The sequence below is a fragment of the Delphinapterus leucas genome, chromosome 9 (genome assembly GCF_059928025.1).
Source record: "Delphinapterus leucas isolate spDelLeu-1000000601 "Yukka" chromosome 9, BTC_Dleu_Yukka2, whole genome shotgun sequence".
Lineage (NCBI taxonomy): Eukaryota > Metazoa > Chordata > Mammalia > Artiodactyla > Monodontidae > Delphinapterus > Delphinapterus leucas.
In genome coordinates, this window is record NC_143137.1 from 18,925,813 (window position 1) to 18,941,471 (window position 15,659).

Sequence of the window (15,659 nt, forward strand, 5' to 3'; positions counted from 1 at the left end):
TGGATTGGGAGTTTGGGATTAGCAGATGCAAACTATTATATATAGAATGGATAAACAACAAGGTCCTACTGTATAGCACAGGGAACTATATTCAATAACCTGTGATAAACCATAATGGAAAAGAATATGAAAAAGGAAGTCCCACCTCTGCTGGGACTTTCAGAGCTGTGCAGTTTTTCTGCCAGGAGCCACTGTATATACATGCATAACTGCATCACTTTGCTGTACAGAAAAAATTAACACAACCTTGTAAATAGACTATACTTGAATAAAATAAAATTTTTAAAAAAGGTTGTTGTTTACAGATGAGGGATGGAGATGCAGAAGAGTGAGGGAACCTGGCTAAAGACACATGGAGAATTAGGGGTAGGGTGGGTAGGAGCTCAGGGCTCAGTCTCAGGGTTTTCTCCACATTCTGTGCCTCCCTTTTTGGTACCAAGTATATGAGTACACTGATATATATGTATGTAAGTACAGTGAAAAGTTCCATGAAAATCGATACTAGGTAACAACAAGCAAAGAGCGAATTGGGAAGCAGCACATTATTTTCAGGCTGATGGCACTGCTCAGAGTTCTGATTCAGATTCAACTTGGAATAAAGTTGCACTTGAAATGCTCGGTTAGCTTGGAACATGAATGCATCTTTCTTTAGCCAAGCCACTCAAATAAGCCTGGCTACTTTGTAGGATGTTGTCCAGCAACACAGGATATAAACAATAAGGTACCAGGCTTTTTTCCTGTAGGTGCTGGGACTTTCAGAGGTGCGCAGTTTTTCTGCCAGGAGCCACTGTTAAGTTTTGCATTCCTAGAAATAGCAATAGTTTTCTATAAAGAACATTTCTTAAGCTTCAAAACAGATTATCAACATATAGGATTAAAATAACCAATAATTACTTACTCTAAGCTAAACATATACTTTGGTCTTTCAACTACCAAGAATTATTATAGATTTCAAAGTCAAAATTTATACAGCACTGAACTTCCTCACAGAGTATTCCAGTTTATCGATGATTCTGGTTATTTCTCAAATTGCCATACAATTTCCTTTTGAGAATTTTAAATCTATTCAGAGCAGACACTAAACAACTGATCTCAAGCAATGGCAATAATTCTGAAACTGAGCAACTAAGTGTCATGTCTTCAAAGTAGCTCTCTGGGGAAGGGATTGAGCAATTGGTGGGGGGTCTTAGGAGGAAGACAAAGAAAGATATGGGAATCTCTGGGGCAAAGTATACTACAGAGAGGAGTAAATGCTTCACATAAAATTGGCAGAAAACTGAAGATGGCTTAAGATTATTTTTTCAGGGATAAAAAAAATGTTAGAACGAGTGCATTTGTGAACAATTGGTGAACTGGCAGTGAATACTAACAGGGTTTGAGGACATGTGGAAGATTTTTTAAGCAAATAAAAATTTAAAAGCTAAGTACTAATTACTCATGGTTAAATAACCGATAATGATGAACAGTGATCCCCTGTCCCACCCCCGCCCTCAGTCTTATGCCCCAGAAAGAAGCACCTACAACTTTAAAAAAAAAAACAATTTCTGTTTCTAATTCTTCCAGTGGTTATATCCACCACTGTTTATAATCTGTGGAAACTGCTATGCATTGCTACATTCATTTTACAATTTTTATACTGACCTCCTGCTCCATGGATGGGTGAGGAATTAGCTTACTTATGTCCCCTCTTCCCACCCCCCAATCATATCAATTTCCCCTTCTCAGTGTAGTTACATTATTATTTTTCATTTTTCTACTGGTCTCTTTTTAACATATTTACATATTATCTTTACCTCTAGCAGTAGTACTCACCCGGCTCTAAGGTGCTTATTTGCTTAACTGCCCCAAAGACTGTGAGCTCCTAACCCAGGAGCGAAGCAGGGTGAGATGCAGAAATGGAGAGGGTTATGGGGAGGAGATGCTGGAGGAGTTGACACCTGAGCTGTATCCTGAGAGCCGAACTGGACAGGTACAGGAGGCAGGGGTGGGATAAGCAGAGGGCATCTCAGGAAGAGGAAAGGATATAGGCAAACACATAGAGGGAGGAAAGAGTATGGTAGACTGGGAACAGGAGAAGGTTCAGTAAGATAGGGGCGAGAAGGCAAGGGGCCCTTCATCATCTGGCAGGGAAGTAAGCCTGCAGCAGAAAGCAGCTACCAGTAGAGATGGCGTGAGGGAGAGAATAGCAGGCATGGGACTTTTCAGTGGTGGGTGTGCACTGTCTCGTGTCTGCCCCTGGCTTAGCAACACCTCTTCTTGCTCCTACCCCAGAGAGATGGCAGGCATCCTTGCCACCATCACGATGGCACAGAACATCATTCTCAACCGCACTTTCTGAAGGGCTGAGTAGGACTAAATTAGAGGGATTAATTTTTTCTTTTATTAAGACTCCAAATGAGAGAAAGAGGAATGGTATTGAATGTACATCTAAGTTAAAGAAAAATAAATAAATAATTCCATGATCTAAAATTAAACAAAAAATAAAATGTAGAAAATACTACATTAGTGACTTTTTACTGATACTAATAGATAACTACAATCCTCAAATAACCGTCTCAGTAGGCTAGCATTTATGCACTGTATAGAGGAAATTTACGTTTTCTTCATTTACTGCCAATTGTACGCTAACAAGAGTCATATCATTTTCATATAATAACAAAGTGCCTAATTCAATCATCTTGAACACTAATTGATATGTCTGTAGCTGAGACTCCAGTTAATTACCTGTCTTTTTTGTTTAATTTTGAGATTTAAATCTACTTCTCATCCAGTCTTGCCTGTCAGTGTCCTATATACGTCTATGACCTTCATCTCGTGTAATTGAAGGAAAAAAAACATCTTAGCAAAGCATTTTCTACTCTTGTACTTACTTAATATATTCATATTTTCTGATTCATCTTTCCTTTTATAATTATATTGTTAAAGTCACATTAAGCCTGCAGAGGTAGTGGAATAAATGTCTCTATTCTAATAAACATTTGTTCGAGTGAGCTAAAGTCTTTTTTTTTCCCTGCATCAGATCTTTTACTTGTTTCTTCAAATTTTTCTAAAGATTCTTCAATGGCTGTAGTTATCTAGAACCTTTTAACAGTCATTGCTTACATTGTTTTGAGATGCTTTAAATTTCCAAGTGGAATTTTTCTGAAAATTATCTGTGCTCTACTTTCTTTCTTTTCTTTCCTCCCTTCCTCCCTTCCTCCCTTCCTTCCTTCTCTCTCTCTCTCTCTCTCTCTCTCTCTCTCCCTCTCTCCCTCCCTCCCTCTCTCTCTCTCTCTCTCCATCCCTCCCTCCCTCCCTCCCTCTCTCTCTCTCTCTCTCTCTCCATCCCTCCCTCCCTCCCTCTCTCTCTCTCTCTCTCTCTCTCTCTCCATCCCTCCCTCCCTCCTTCCCTCCCTCTCTTTCTGGCTGCGTTGGGTCTTTGGGTCTTTGTTTCTGTGCAAGGGCTTTCTCTAGTTGCAGCAAGCGGTGGCCACTCTTCATCGCGGTACGCAGGCCTCTCACTACCGCGGCCTCTCTTGTTGCAGAGCACAGGCTCCAGACATGCAGGCTCAGTAGTTGTGGCTCACAGGCCCAGTTTCTCTGCGGCATGTGGGATCTTCCCAAACCAGGGCTCGAACCCGTGTTCCCGGCATTGGCAGGCGGATTCTCAACCACTGCGCCACCAGGGAAGCCCGATTTTTATTTTTTTAATGTTTATTGTTTTTTATTGAGGTGATTTTAAAAAATGAATAAATAAATAAATTTATTTTTGGCTGCGTTGGGTCTTCGTTGCTGTGCACAGGCTTTCTCTAGTTGCAGCGAGTGGGAGCTACTCTTTGTTGCGGTGCACGGGCTTCTCACTGCGGTGGCTTCTCTTGTTGAGGAGCACAGGCTCTAGGCGTGTGGGCTTCAGTAGTTGTAGTACATGTGTTCAGTAGTTGTGGCTCGAGGGCTCTAGAGCGCAGGCTCAGTAGTTTTGGCACATGGGCTTAGTTGCTCCGTGGCATGTGGGATCTTCCTGCATCAGGGCTCGAACCTGTGTCCTGCACTGGCAGGTGGATTCTTAACCACTGCACCACCAGGGAACCCCCTGTGCTCTACTTTATTAGTACTATGTTTACATTTAAATACATTCCCAGGCTTACTAGATTTCTACTTCTCTTGTTTAATCTCAGCTGGATGAAGAAATTAAAGAAGTGTAAAGACCAACCAAAGGCAAAAACAAAACAGAACAAAAGAGATTAATTAATGGCAGTGCTGAGGGCTAGAACTCAGGCCTGTGAGCTTTCAAAAGGAACATGCTACTATCCATGTAACTTTCAGGGAGGCCACTGAAAGTATTTTCTTCCAATTAAGGCATTTGGCTCACCATTCTTTATACTTTGGTTTTTTTCATTTGAAGAGTGAATGATCCTTCCTATTTTTAAATTCAGTTTCATTCAGTCAATATTTATTGAAGGTCTTTAATGTACTATTAGGGTCCACAGAAGGTTAAAGTACAAACCTGCTTTCTGCTTCTATTCTGACTCTTTTTATTAAACATCTAATATAGAACTCATGCCAAACAAAGTCTTAGGAATTGCCTTGCTCTTTGAAAGTTCTTTAAGCACTCTGAGTTCATAATTTTGTAAAGTGACAAAAATCAGTCTTAACATATCACTCATTTGATCCTCCAGATGAAATAAATAGTTATCTTCTAAATAACTAAAAATAGCTAAAAATGTTGTTTAGTTTTTCTCCCTTATTCAGGTCTGTATCACACTATCTAAAACCTACATAATTTGTTTTATATCATTTTTATATTTTCATCCCTTTTGTATCCTTCTTTCTTTTTTCAACAATAATTGTTTTTTCTTTTCTTTGACTAGGCAAACATAAAGCTCAGAGGAAAGATAAGACAATCAGTTTTAAAAAATTTAATTTAATTATTTTTTATACAGCAGGTTCTTATTAGTTATCTATTTTATATATATATTAATGTATATATGTCAATCCCAATCTCCCAATTCATCCAAGACAATCAGTTTTAAAGCACTGTACATTTCTGGTTTCAATACAGTCTTTCCCTCAAATATCTGGATATTCTGTTACCAACCTGTTACTGGAAGGGAAAGAATGGGCAACAATATAATACATGAAATATAGTACAATTAATTCTAATAATAACAAACTAAACCCAGGGTAAAAGCACCTGTATGGTAACTTTCTGCAACATTAGCAAGTTACGATTAAAATATCAGTCAAGAGGATGATGATCAATGAAAATGAAGGCATAAATCAAATGTCCAAAAGTACAAATTCCTCACCCAATTTAAGACGGGATGGTCACTCTGTGCTAGCTCTAGGAGCCAGACTACTTGGGCTCAAATTCTAGCTCTGTCAACTTAGAGGCTCTGTGAATTTGGGGCAGTTATTAAAGTTCTCTGTACCTGTTTCCTTATCTGTTGAATGGGAATAATAGTGCCTGAAACCACACAATGTTGCCATCAAATACAGGCACTGTCAACTTTGATTGTAATAGATTACACAATCTTTCCAGAAAACGTCTTTATCATTCATCTTTCTTCATGCTGGAGCTCAAGACTAATTTGTAAGTTTTATATATTCTTTGGCTTTTATCACCTGAATACTCTTGTCCTGGTCCTGCCAATCACATCTATCCACTTCAGGATTTTCAAACCTGGCTCTAGGGAAATGACTCTTAGTCTTCGAAATTCTGGGGCCCTGAGTGAAATGGGGGTAACAGATTTGGGGGAATAGTCTCTAATGCACAGGGCCTCCCCACCCCCTTTACTTCTTCCAACACCTTAACTCTTCTGTTAATTACATGACCAGAAAACAGGACTGCTTTTATCAGTGGATATTCATTGATCTCAAAAGGACAACTACACACATATATATGACAGGTGCAAAGATAATGGGCTAGAAAGCCTGCTTTCAGCTTCTTTGGGAACAAAAGGATATTTGCTATTTTTCATTTTTCTATTAAAGTCCTGGCCTGACCTATTTTTTTCCTTTATTCAAAGTTAAGCCAGGAAATGATACATTTTATTTTTTAGTTAAAAAACAAGAATAGAAAAGGGCCTCGTTTAGTAATGAAGGGAGCATAACCTTTATTCAATGCAAAGGACACTGGATTCTATATTCATCTGGGCGCCAAATAGCTCTCTAAGCTTTAAAAACTAATTACAGGAAGAGAGTGTGATTTTTCAGTCTTTTTAGCTCATGCCACGCTCTGTGGTACTCTAATGTGTGAAAATCAAGGCTCTGTAACTCTACCACATTAGAATATCAATGAAGAGTCTTCCCCTCTACGTACCTTTGCTTTCAGGATAGAGAATATGACAGATTAAGAGAAAACAATCAATCACATACAAAACAAAATAGATCTAAAAAATTATTTTTCTTCTCTTAAAGTAAATAGAATTTGTTTTCAAACCATGTCTGTTTGCATGCAAAAACGTGGACAAATATCTCAGTCATAATGTTCAGTAAAATAAACCAGATACTATGGTGAAATTTATATAAAATTCAAGGACAGTCAAAACTAAACTATGGGGCTTCCCTGGTGGCGCAGTGGTTGAGAATCTGCCTGCCAATGCAGGGGACACGGGTTCGAGCCCTGGTCTGGGAAGATCCCACATGCCGCGGAGCAACTGGGCCCGTGAGCCACAACTACTGAGCTTGCGCATCTGGAGCCTGCGCTCCGCAACAGGAGAGGCCGCGACAGTGAGAGGCCCACACGCCGCGATGAAGAGTGGCCCCCGCTCGCCACAACTAGAGAAAGCCCTCGCACAGAAACGAAGACCCAACGCAGTCAAATAAATAAATAAATAAAATAGATTAAAAAAAAAAACAAAAAACTAAACTATGGTGATAAAAGTCAGAATAGTGGTTACCTTGAGGTAACCTTCTGGGGTGCACGAAAAGTTCTGTATTTTGATCAGGGAGGTGGTTACATGAGTAAAATCACACATAACATGTCTTTGAGTTATATACCTAAGATTGCATCTTACTTCATGGATATAATAATTCACCAAAAATTTTTTAAAAATATGTTTAATTTGCTTTGCCTTCAAATTTAAGATGGAAGGTGACAATGCAGTGAGAAAAAAGGAAATAAAGAAAGCCAAGAACTTAATTCTAGCTCTTCTAAATCAGAAGCATGAGGTGGTTTACAGACGTTCATCTCTGCATTAGCCTTCTCTTTCCTGAAATAGGGCTAGAAACCCTTCCCCTTAACTCTAAGCTATTGAAGATAACTAATAAAACTGATTGACAATCTCTTTGCAGGCATAAAAGACAATAAGCCTAGGAACAACAGGAAGAAGGCTTACTTTCAGTTAAAGTAACCTGAAAAGTTGGGGAAAAATAATTATCCTCCAGAAGTTACTTCTAATACAACTACTCAGGTTACAGATGTATTAAATAAGTACACTTAAAGATCAATAGTGGGACTATGCTTACCCAGACCTCTTAGAAATCTAGCAGCAGGAAAACATGATGGTAACATGGCCTGACTCTCCCCTAAGGTCAGTCTGATTATTCCTAGTTGGCACTCTAATTCATCATGTCTCAATAATTCTTTACCTCTTTTGATAGAAAAAATCATGAGGCTACTCTCTTCTACTATTGTTATGACAACACGATCTAAATTAGGACGTGTAGAGAGCAGGGATAGGAAATATAATTTTAAGAGTGTATAACTTATTTCACATGCTAGGGAAAAACATATTCATCACAGTAAAAGTTTTAGAGAAAAACACCTCTGTGACTTTGGCATAAGAAAGGATTTCTAAATAGGAAACAAAATGTCCTATCTATTAAAGAAATAAATTTGACTTATTAAAATTTTAAAAGTCTGTTTATTAAAAGACACCATTAAGAGAGTGAAAAGGCAATTTGTAAAGTAGGGGAAGATGACATTATCTATCTATCTAACTCTTACCTACTATCTACCTACCTACCTACTACCTATCCATCACAAAGGAGTTACATCCAGATATATAAAGAATTCCTACAAATCAGTAGGGAAAAGACAGACAACCTAATTAAAAAATGGGCAGTAGATCTGAACAAATATGTTGTGAAAGTGGATATTCAAATGGCCAATAAATACCATAAAAGTACATTAAAATATGTTCAACTTTATTAGTCATGAGAGAAATGCATATTAAACCACACTGAGATACCTCTACAAATCTACTAGAAGGCCAAAATTAAAAAGATGGAAAATATCAAATATAGATGAGATACAGAGCAACTGGAACTTTCATACACTGCTATGAGAGTGCAAACTCTTACTACCAGTTTGGGAAACTATTTGGCAGTGTGCACTACAACTCAACATATGCATATGCTATGACCCGGCAATTTGACTCCTAAAATGTAAGCAATAGAAATATATACATATGATTACCAAGAGACATATAGTAGAATATACAAAGCAGCACTATTTGAAACAGTTTTAAATTAGAAAGTATCCAGGTACCCAACAGGAGAAAAATAAATGAATGCATATATACACACATGAACATTCAATAATACAATATTAAAAAAAATCTAGGGTGTACCCATATAATGGAATACAATATAGAGTACAGAGTAATAAGGACCTATACACAAGAATATAGATGAATCTTGTCAATATAATGTGGAACAAATAAAGCCAGTCATAAAAGAATATATAAGTGCATGATTCCATATAAAAAGGTCAGATACGGGTAATTTTCAGAGAGGAAAACGGTGACCATAAGGAAGCACGAGAAGGCTCACTATTGCTTTGTTCTGTTTCTTATTGCTATTATTCTGTTTCTTGATCTGGATACTGTTACACAATGAAAAGTATGAAAATTTGCCAAGCTGTGCCTTTGACATGTGCACATGTAAACTATAGGTAACATAAGCAGAGAGATGGAAACTCTAAGAAAGAATCAAAAGGAAATGCTAGAAATCAAACATGCCATAACGGAAATGAAGAATGTCTTTGACGGACTTATTTAATAGACTGGGCATAACCAAGGAAAGAATGAGTAAGCTTGAAGAAACATCAATAAAAATTTCCAAAATCGAAATCCAAAGAGAAAAAAGAATGAAAAGAGAACAGAATATCCAAGAACTGAGGAACAAATTCAAAAAGTTATAATGTATGTATAATGGGCATACCAGAAGGAGAAGAAAGAGAAAAAGAAACAGAAATATTTGACGCAATAATGACTGAGAATTTCCCAAAACTAATGACAGACACCAAATCACAGATCCAGGGAGCTCAGCGATCACCAAGCATGAAACACACAGACACACACACAGACACACACACACCCCTATACCCAGGCATACAATACTCAAATGGCACAAAATCAAAAACAAAGGAACTCTGCAAGAAGCCATAGGAAAAAATTACCTTACCTACAGAAAAACAAGAATAAAAATTACATTGGACTTTTCTTCAAAAACCATGGAAGCAAGAATAGCAAAGTGAGATAATTAAAGTGTTAGAACAATCATCAACCTAGAATTTTGAACCCTACGAAATTACTCTTCAAAAGTAAGGGAAAAATGAACACTTTCTCCAACAAAAATTGAAGGAATTTGTCTTCAATAGACGTGCCTTACGAGAAATGTTAAAGAAGTTCTTTAGGGAGACTTGGACCTACATTAAAAAAGGAAGAGAATTAAAGAAAGAATAATAGAAGGTAAATAAAATCTTTTATTTCTCTTACTCTTAATTGATCTAACAGGTAACAGTTTGTTCAAAATAATAACAGCAACATTATGTACAGTGATTATAGCTTATGGATAAATGCAGTGAATGGCAGCAATGTTATAAGGGATGGGAGGAAATAATTGGGACTACTTTGTTATAAGGTACTTGCATTAGTTATAAATGTATGTTGCAAATTCTAGGGCAACCACTAAAAAAAGAAGTTAAGAAAAAAAGAAATATAATATATATACTAAGAGAGGAGAAAAAGTGGAACTATACAAGACACTCAGTTAAAACCAGACGGCAGAAAAGCACAATCCATTGTTTTAAAAATCATTAAGATTGCCTCCACTAAAATTAAAAACTTCTGCTCTACGAAAGACTCTGTGAAGAGAATCAAAAGACAAGGCATACACTGGGAGAAAATTTTTGTAAAACACCTATCAATTAAAGGACTGGTATCCAAAATATACAAAGGACTTTTAAAGTTCAACAATAAGAAAACACATCACCCAATTTAAAAATGGTAAAAGATCTGAACAGATATCTCACCAAAAATATATATATAGTTATTAAATAAGCATATGAAAAGATGCTTAACATCATATGTCATTAGGGAAATACAAATTAAAACAATGAGATCACTACACACCTATTAGAATGTACCAAATCCAAAACACTGACAACACCACATGCTATCGAGGATGTGGAGCTGCAGGAACTCTCATTCATTGTTGGTAGGAATGCAAAATGGTACGACCACTTTGGAATACAGTTTGGCAATTTCTACAAAAACTAAACATACTCTTGACATACATCAATGTGATCTAGCAATCACATTCCTTGGTATTTACCCAAGTGAGCTGAAAACTTACATCCACAAAAAACCCTGAACACGAATGTTTATAGCAGCTTTATTTATAATTGCCAAAACTTGGATGCAACCAACAAATCCTACAGTAGGTGAACGAATAAACAAATTATGGTATGTCCATACAATGGAATATTATTCAGAGATTAAAAAAGAGCTACCAAGCCACCAAAAGACATGGAGGAAACTTAAGTGTGTACGGCAAGGCAAAAGAAGCGAATCCGAAAAGGCTATGTATTGTATGATGCCAACTATATGACATTTAGGAAAAGGAAAAATTACGGAGACAGTTTAAAAAAAAAAAAAAAAAAAAAAGGTTGCCAGGGGTTGGAGGAGAGGAAGGCTGGGGTGAATAGGAGGAGCACAGAGGATTTTTAGGGCAGTGAAACTATTATTCTGCGCGATACTGAAATGGTTACCTTCACTGTAACCAATGAATGGGTACACTCATTATACATTTCTCAAAACTCACAGAATGTACAACACAAACAGTGAACCCTAATGTAAACTACAGACTTAGTTAATAATAATGTATCCATATTAGCTTACCAATTTTAACTAACATACCACATTACTGTAAGATATTAAAAATAGAGGAAATTGGGGGGGGTGAGGGTGAGTGATGGGATATATGGGAACTCTGTGTTTTTCACTCAATATTTTCTGTAAACCTAAAACTGCTACCTCATTCAAATAAAGTCTATTAACTAAAAAATAAATTATGCACAAATAATATAGTTTTCTTATAACAATATAACTAGCTGACAAGTTTTTCTGAGATAATGTGAATGATGAGGAAGAAACCATAAACAGGAAGACTTTAGGTTAAATTACAGGTGAACTTTTGAGTCTCACGATTTTGAGAAAGTTTTAAATGGCACTATAGCAATTTTTCATAATAAAATGTCGGTAAAAATATGGCACCATAGTGTACGGATACGGTTAACTTTGTGAACGGTAAAGATCTATTTATCTATAGTTGCAACTCACATTCTGAGAGAGATGAGCTCACAGTCCTATGATGACTTAAGAGTAAAATATTGGTCACTACTTCTTTTATTCTTTTTCTGGTCTTTGCTTCCTTAAAGTGCTTTTACTTTATTTCTCTTTTTTTTTGTTGTTTTTTTTACTATTTATTCATTCACGTGGATAGCAAAAGACAATAAGAATAAACTTACTTTTAATGTGACAAAATACTACCTCCACTTTTTCCCCTACTTTACACAGCTCTAAAATGACAGAGGTGAAAATATTTCACTGTGGCAAGCGAGCCATGTGAAAATGAGTAGCTTCATCAAATTAGGCTACATTTTCATGGCTAAGTAAGAAATTTAAATTGTGCAAAGGTAAAAGTTGAGTGATAAAGTTGAAAGCGAGACCTTACTTTTGTCAAAATAAGTAGAAAACAATTGGATACACTATACATGAACAAACGTGGGAAGCACATATATATTTCCGGAAAGTTCAACTGACAGTTCTGTGAACTAAAGAACATGCTAAGAACAATTGTAACACACTTATGGGCAGGTAATTGTCATGTTTCCAAGGTATGGCACAAAACAAGGGCCATACAGCTTTGTTGAATAAATAAATGAATTAATGAATAAACTATGAGCTTCCCTAAGAAGGGAGAATGACCTACAAAGTAAAAAATATTTTAACTTGATTTAGCAATGCTCCAAATTTGATTCACATCAATCCCTTCCTTCTAAAGTTTTGAGCACAAGCCATACTTGCACAGGAAATGAGGTGTACAATAGAAATGGACTTTACTAAGTTCAGTTCATTGCTGTTTGATATTTAGAAATGGTCAAAATTTCATGTAGGAAAGAATTAGCTAAATGGATATTTTTCTTCCCATGTTCAGTACAACTTAGAAAATAGACCATTTTACCTTATGAAATCTTCTTCTTCTTCTCTCTTTGGCCTCAGCTGTTTGGGTTGAGCCATGTTAATCCAGTTTGGTAGAGATTTCAAGAGCCTGCTGATATCATCATCTTTTGCCCAAGATGCACTGATGACAAGTTTTTCTTCTGACTGGACAATGCCCCTAAACACGACCAACAGAAAAGACACACTTCAGGACACTGCCTGGCTTCCAGTTAGCATTTTCCATCCACCTTTGCTGCAGAAAAAAAGATACCATGTCCACCTCTCCTATTAACATAATCCATTATCTAGTTGGAAGCATGACATCCGTGAATAGGTCACTTTTGTGGGAAACATCATTCCTAGATTCCATTTTTAGTTTCTTCATTGTTGAGTAATTATGAAACTAATAATATTAATTAGTTCCCCTTATCATAGTTAATCCCTTAGAATAAATGAAAGTGTATGGGAGGTTTGGGGGGTGGGGGTAGGTAGGGATTCTTTCGAGAAAGATGTTGAACAAATAAAAAGTGGGTTAACCATACAAAAGAGTGCAATTAAATAATTGCACAATAACATAAATGATACCTGAAAGGTGATGGAAGTGTTACAAAAAGTTGGTCTCTGACCTCTTGGTTTAAACTACCAATTAGCTCTACTTGAAGGTGTTTTCTGAACCATGGATACCCCTCTATTCAAAGTAAATCTACCATCACAGAGAAATCTTCTGCCCCTGATGTAAGGCAGAAAAGTCTTTGATTATTGCTCTCTCCAGTGGGCTTTGACAAATGACCTAGAGTGACAGGCTTCAACTCCTTTAATAGGGCCCATGGGTGAGCTATTAACATGGCTCTTTCCAAAATGTACTTGTAAATTCACTGTAAACGTTCAATTTCAACTTAACTAAGAAGCTTCCCTTTCTGTTCAACATTTCTGTCACTATAACTAATTTCAATGGTCTAAAAATCCCCCTCAGCAATTCTAGGTGACAGAATGACATTTATTTATGAAGGGACTGCTAATTAGCTGGCTAGTCCTCTGAAGTTGACCAAGACTATAGGAGGTTTTCCCCTCCATCACAGGCAGGAATTTATGTCGGTATAAGGGTTATACTGAAGAACATCATGTGCTTCTGAATATACAATATATACACGGTGTATATGCTTGGATGTACGGTAAAATCTCCTTTACCCAACAGACAATTAATGTTTGTAGACAGAAGTTGTTGATGCCTAAAAACTTTGACTCATGACAACCTAACTTGAGGTAACAAGATTTCATGATGTAGGGAGCAATATTGCCCTGGTAATCTGAAAATAAGCTAGAATAAATAAGAGAACCATAGTTGAATTCTTCTAACTCACTACAAGCAAAAGTTTTCTAATAGTAACTATGGTCAGCAATACAAAAATTAGACTACAGAACCTTCTTCCCTGGGATCTCTCAAATTACCCTGACTGATATCTTCCATTTCTGTTTTTTCTTTGTTATTTTCTTGCATCTCTTCTCAATATTTATGGATTAATCCCACAATATAATTTTTACACTCTTATATGTGGGGTGCCGGATTCAGTCTTACAGAATGGCACCATCTCAAATTTATGCTATTCCACAGCAGAAGAATCCTCAACATTCTTTGGCATTCTTTTTACCTGCCTCTGATCGACCTCCTCTCTCGTTTGCCCTATGGCTATTTTTAAAAAATATATACATACTTTTTGAATTTTATTTATTTTTTTATACAGCAGGTTATTATCTATTTTATACATATTAGTGTATATATGTCAATCCCAATCTCCCAATTCATCACACACACACCCCACCAGCTTTTCCGCCTTGCTGTCTAGAAAAGGGAAACCTCTTCACTGTTGGTGGGAATGTAAAGTGATACAGCCACTATGGAGAACAGTACGGAGGTTCCTTAAAAACTAAAAATAGAACTACCATACGACCTAGCAATCCCACTACTGGGCATATACCCAGAGAAAACCATAATTCAAAAAGACACTTGTAGGACTTCCCTGGTGGCGCAGTGGTTAAGAATCTGCCTGCCAACGCAGGGGACACAGGTTCGAGCCCTGCTCCGGGAAGATCCCACATGCCGCGGAGCAACTAAGCCCGTGCGCCACAACTACTGAAGCCCATGCACTCTAGAGCCTGAGTGCCGCAACTACTGAAGCCCGCGCGCCTAGAGCCTGTGCTCCGCAACAAGAGAGGCCGCCACAATGAGAAGCCCGCGCACGGCAATGAAGAGTAGTCCCGCTCGCCGCAACTAGAAAGAAAAGCCTGTGCGCAGCAACAAAGACCCAACGCAGCCAAAAATAAGTAAATAAATAAATTTATTTTTTAAAAAAAGACACTTGCACTGTTCACTGCAGCACTATTTACAATAGCCAGGTCATAGAAGCAACCTAAGTGTCTATGGCTATTTTTTAAACCTTTGCCCTTTCTTTATCTCATTGCTTATCCCCCCGCATTCTTCCCATCCGCCAAAGAAAGGAGGAGACCTAATTATATACTTTCAAACATCCCACCTCCGATCCCCCACAGAAATACTTTCAAATCTGTTTCATTCTCCACTCCCAGTAATCCCTCTACCTAGGCTCTGGAGGATCCTTTCCCCACCCCGCAACGATCCTCCCCCTTTTTTTCTGCATATTTAGGGTCTCTCTCAATATATTCCTCAATCCCGTGTTAATTCTTTAAATGAATGAATGACTGAATCTCTCTTTTTTTTTTTTTTTTTTTTGCGGTACGCGGGCCTCTCACTGTTGTGGCCTCTCCCGTTGCGGAGCACAGGCTCCGGACGCGCAGGCTCAGCGGCCATGGCTCACGCGCCTAGCCGCTCCGCGGCATGTGGGATCTTCCCGGACCGGGGCACGAACCCGTGTCCCCTGCATCGGCAGGCGGACTCTCAACCACTGCGCCACCAGGGAAGCCCCTGAATGTCTTTCTTGATCTAGCATTTGTCTCTAGTAAAGCTCCTCTCTCTCCTTCACACACACTGTCATCAAATGAGTGCAGCCTCCACTCACTGACGTTACTTTCTCACCTGCTGTTCACTTTTTCAACTCGTGAAGTCTCCCTCCAGGATCTACTCTATGATTTAACCCATCTATTCCTTCTTGCAAATTTTTCAATGATCATATGTTTTACTTCTAGACAAATGCACTGGCTTCCCCCCTCCAAACTCTCCTGTGCTTGTATTATGAATTCTGTTCCTTCTTTTATCTC

The 15,659-nt window shown here is 37.7% G+C and overlaps 1 protein-coding gene across 2 annotated transcripts in view; it reads right to left on the bottom strand.

Annotated features, from left to right (window-relative positions):
- EXOC4 (exocyst complex component 4) overlaps positions 1 to 15,659 on the bottom strand; it is an 823,589-nt gene that overhangs the window by 134,108 nt on the left and 673,822 nt on the right. For both annotated transcript variants that reach the window (XM_022580733.3, XM_089917005.1), the window contains exon 13: positions 12,451 to 12,606. In XM_022580733.3, coding sequence (XP_022436441.1) covers positions 12,451 to 12,606 — 156 coding nt within the window. The remainder of the gene's footprint in view (positions 1 to 12,450; positions 12,607 to 15,659) is intronic.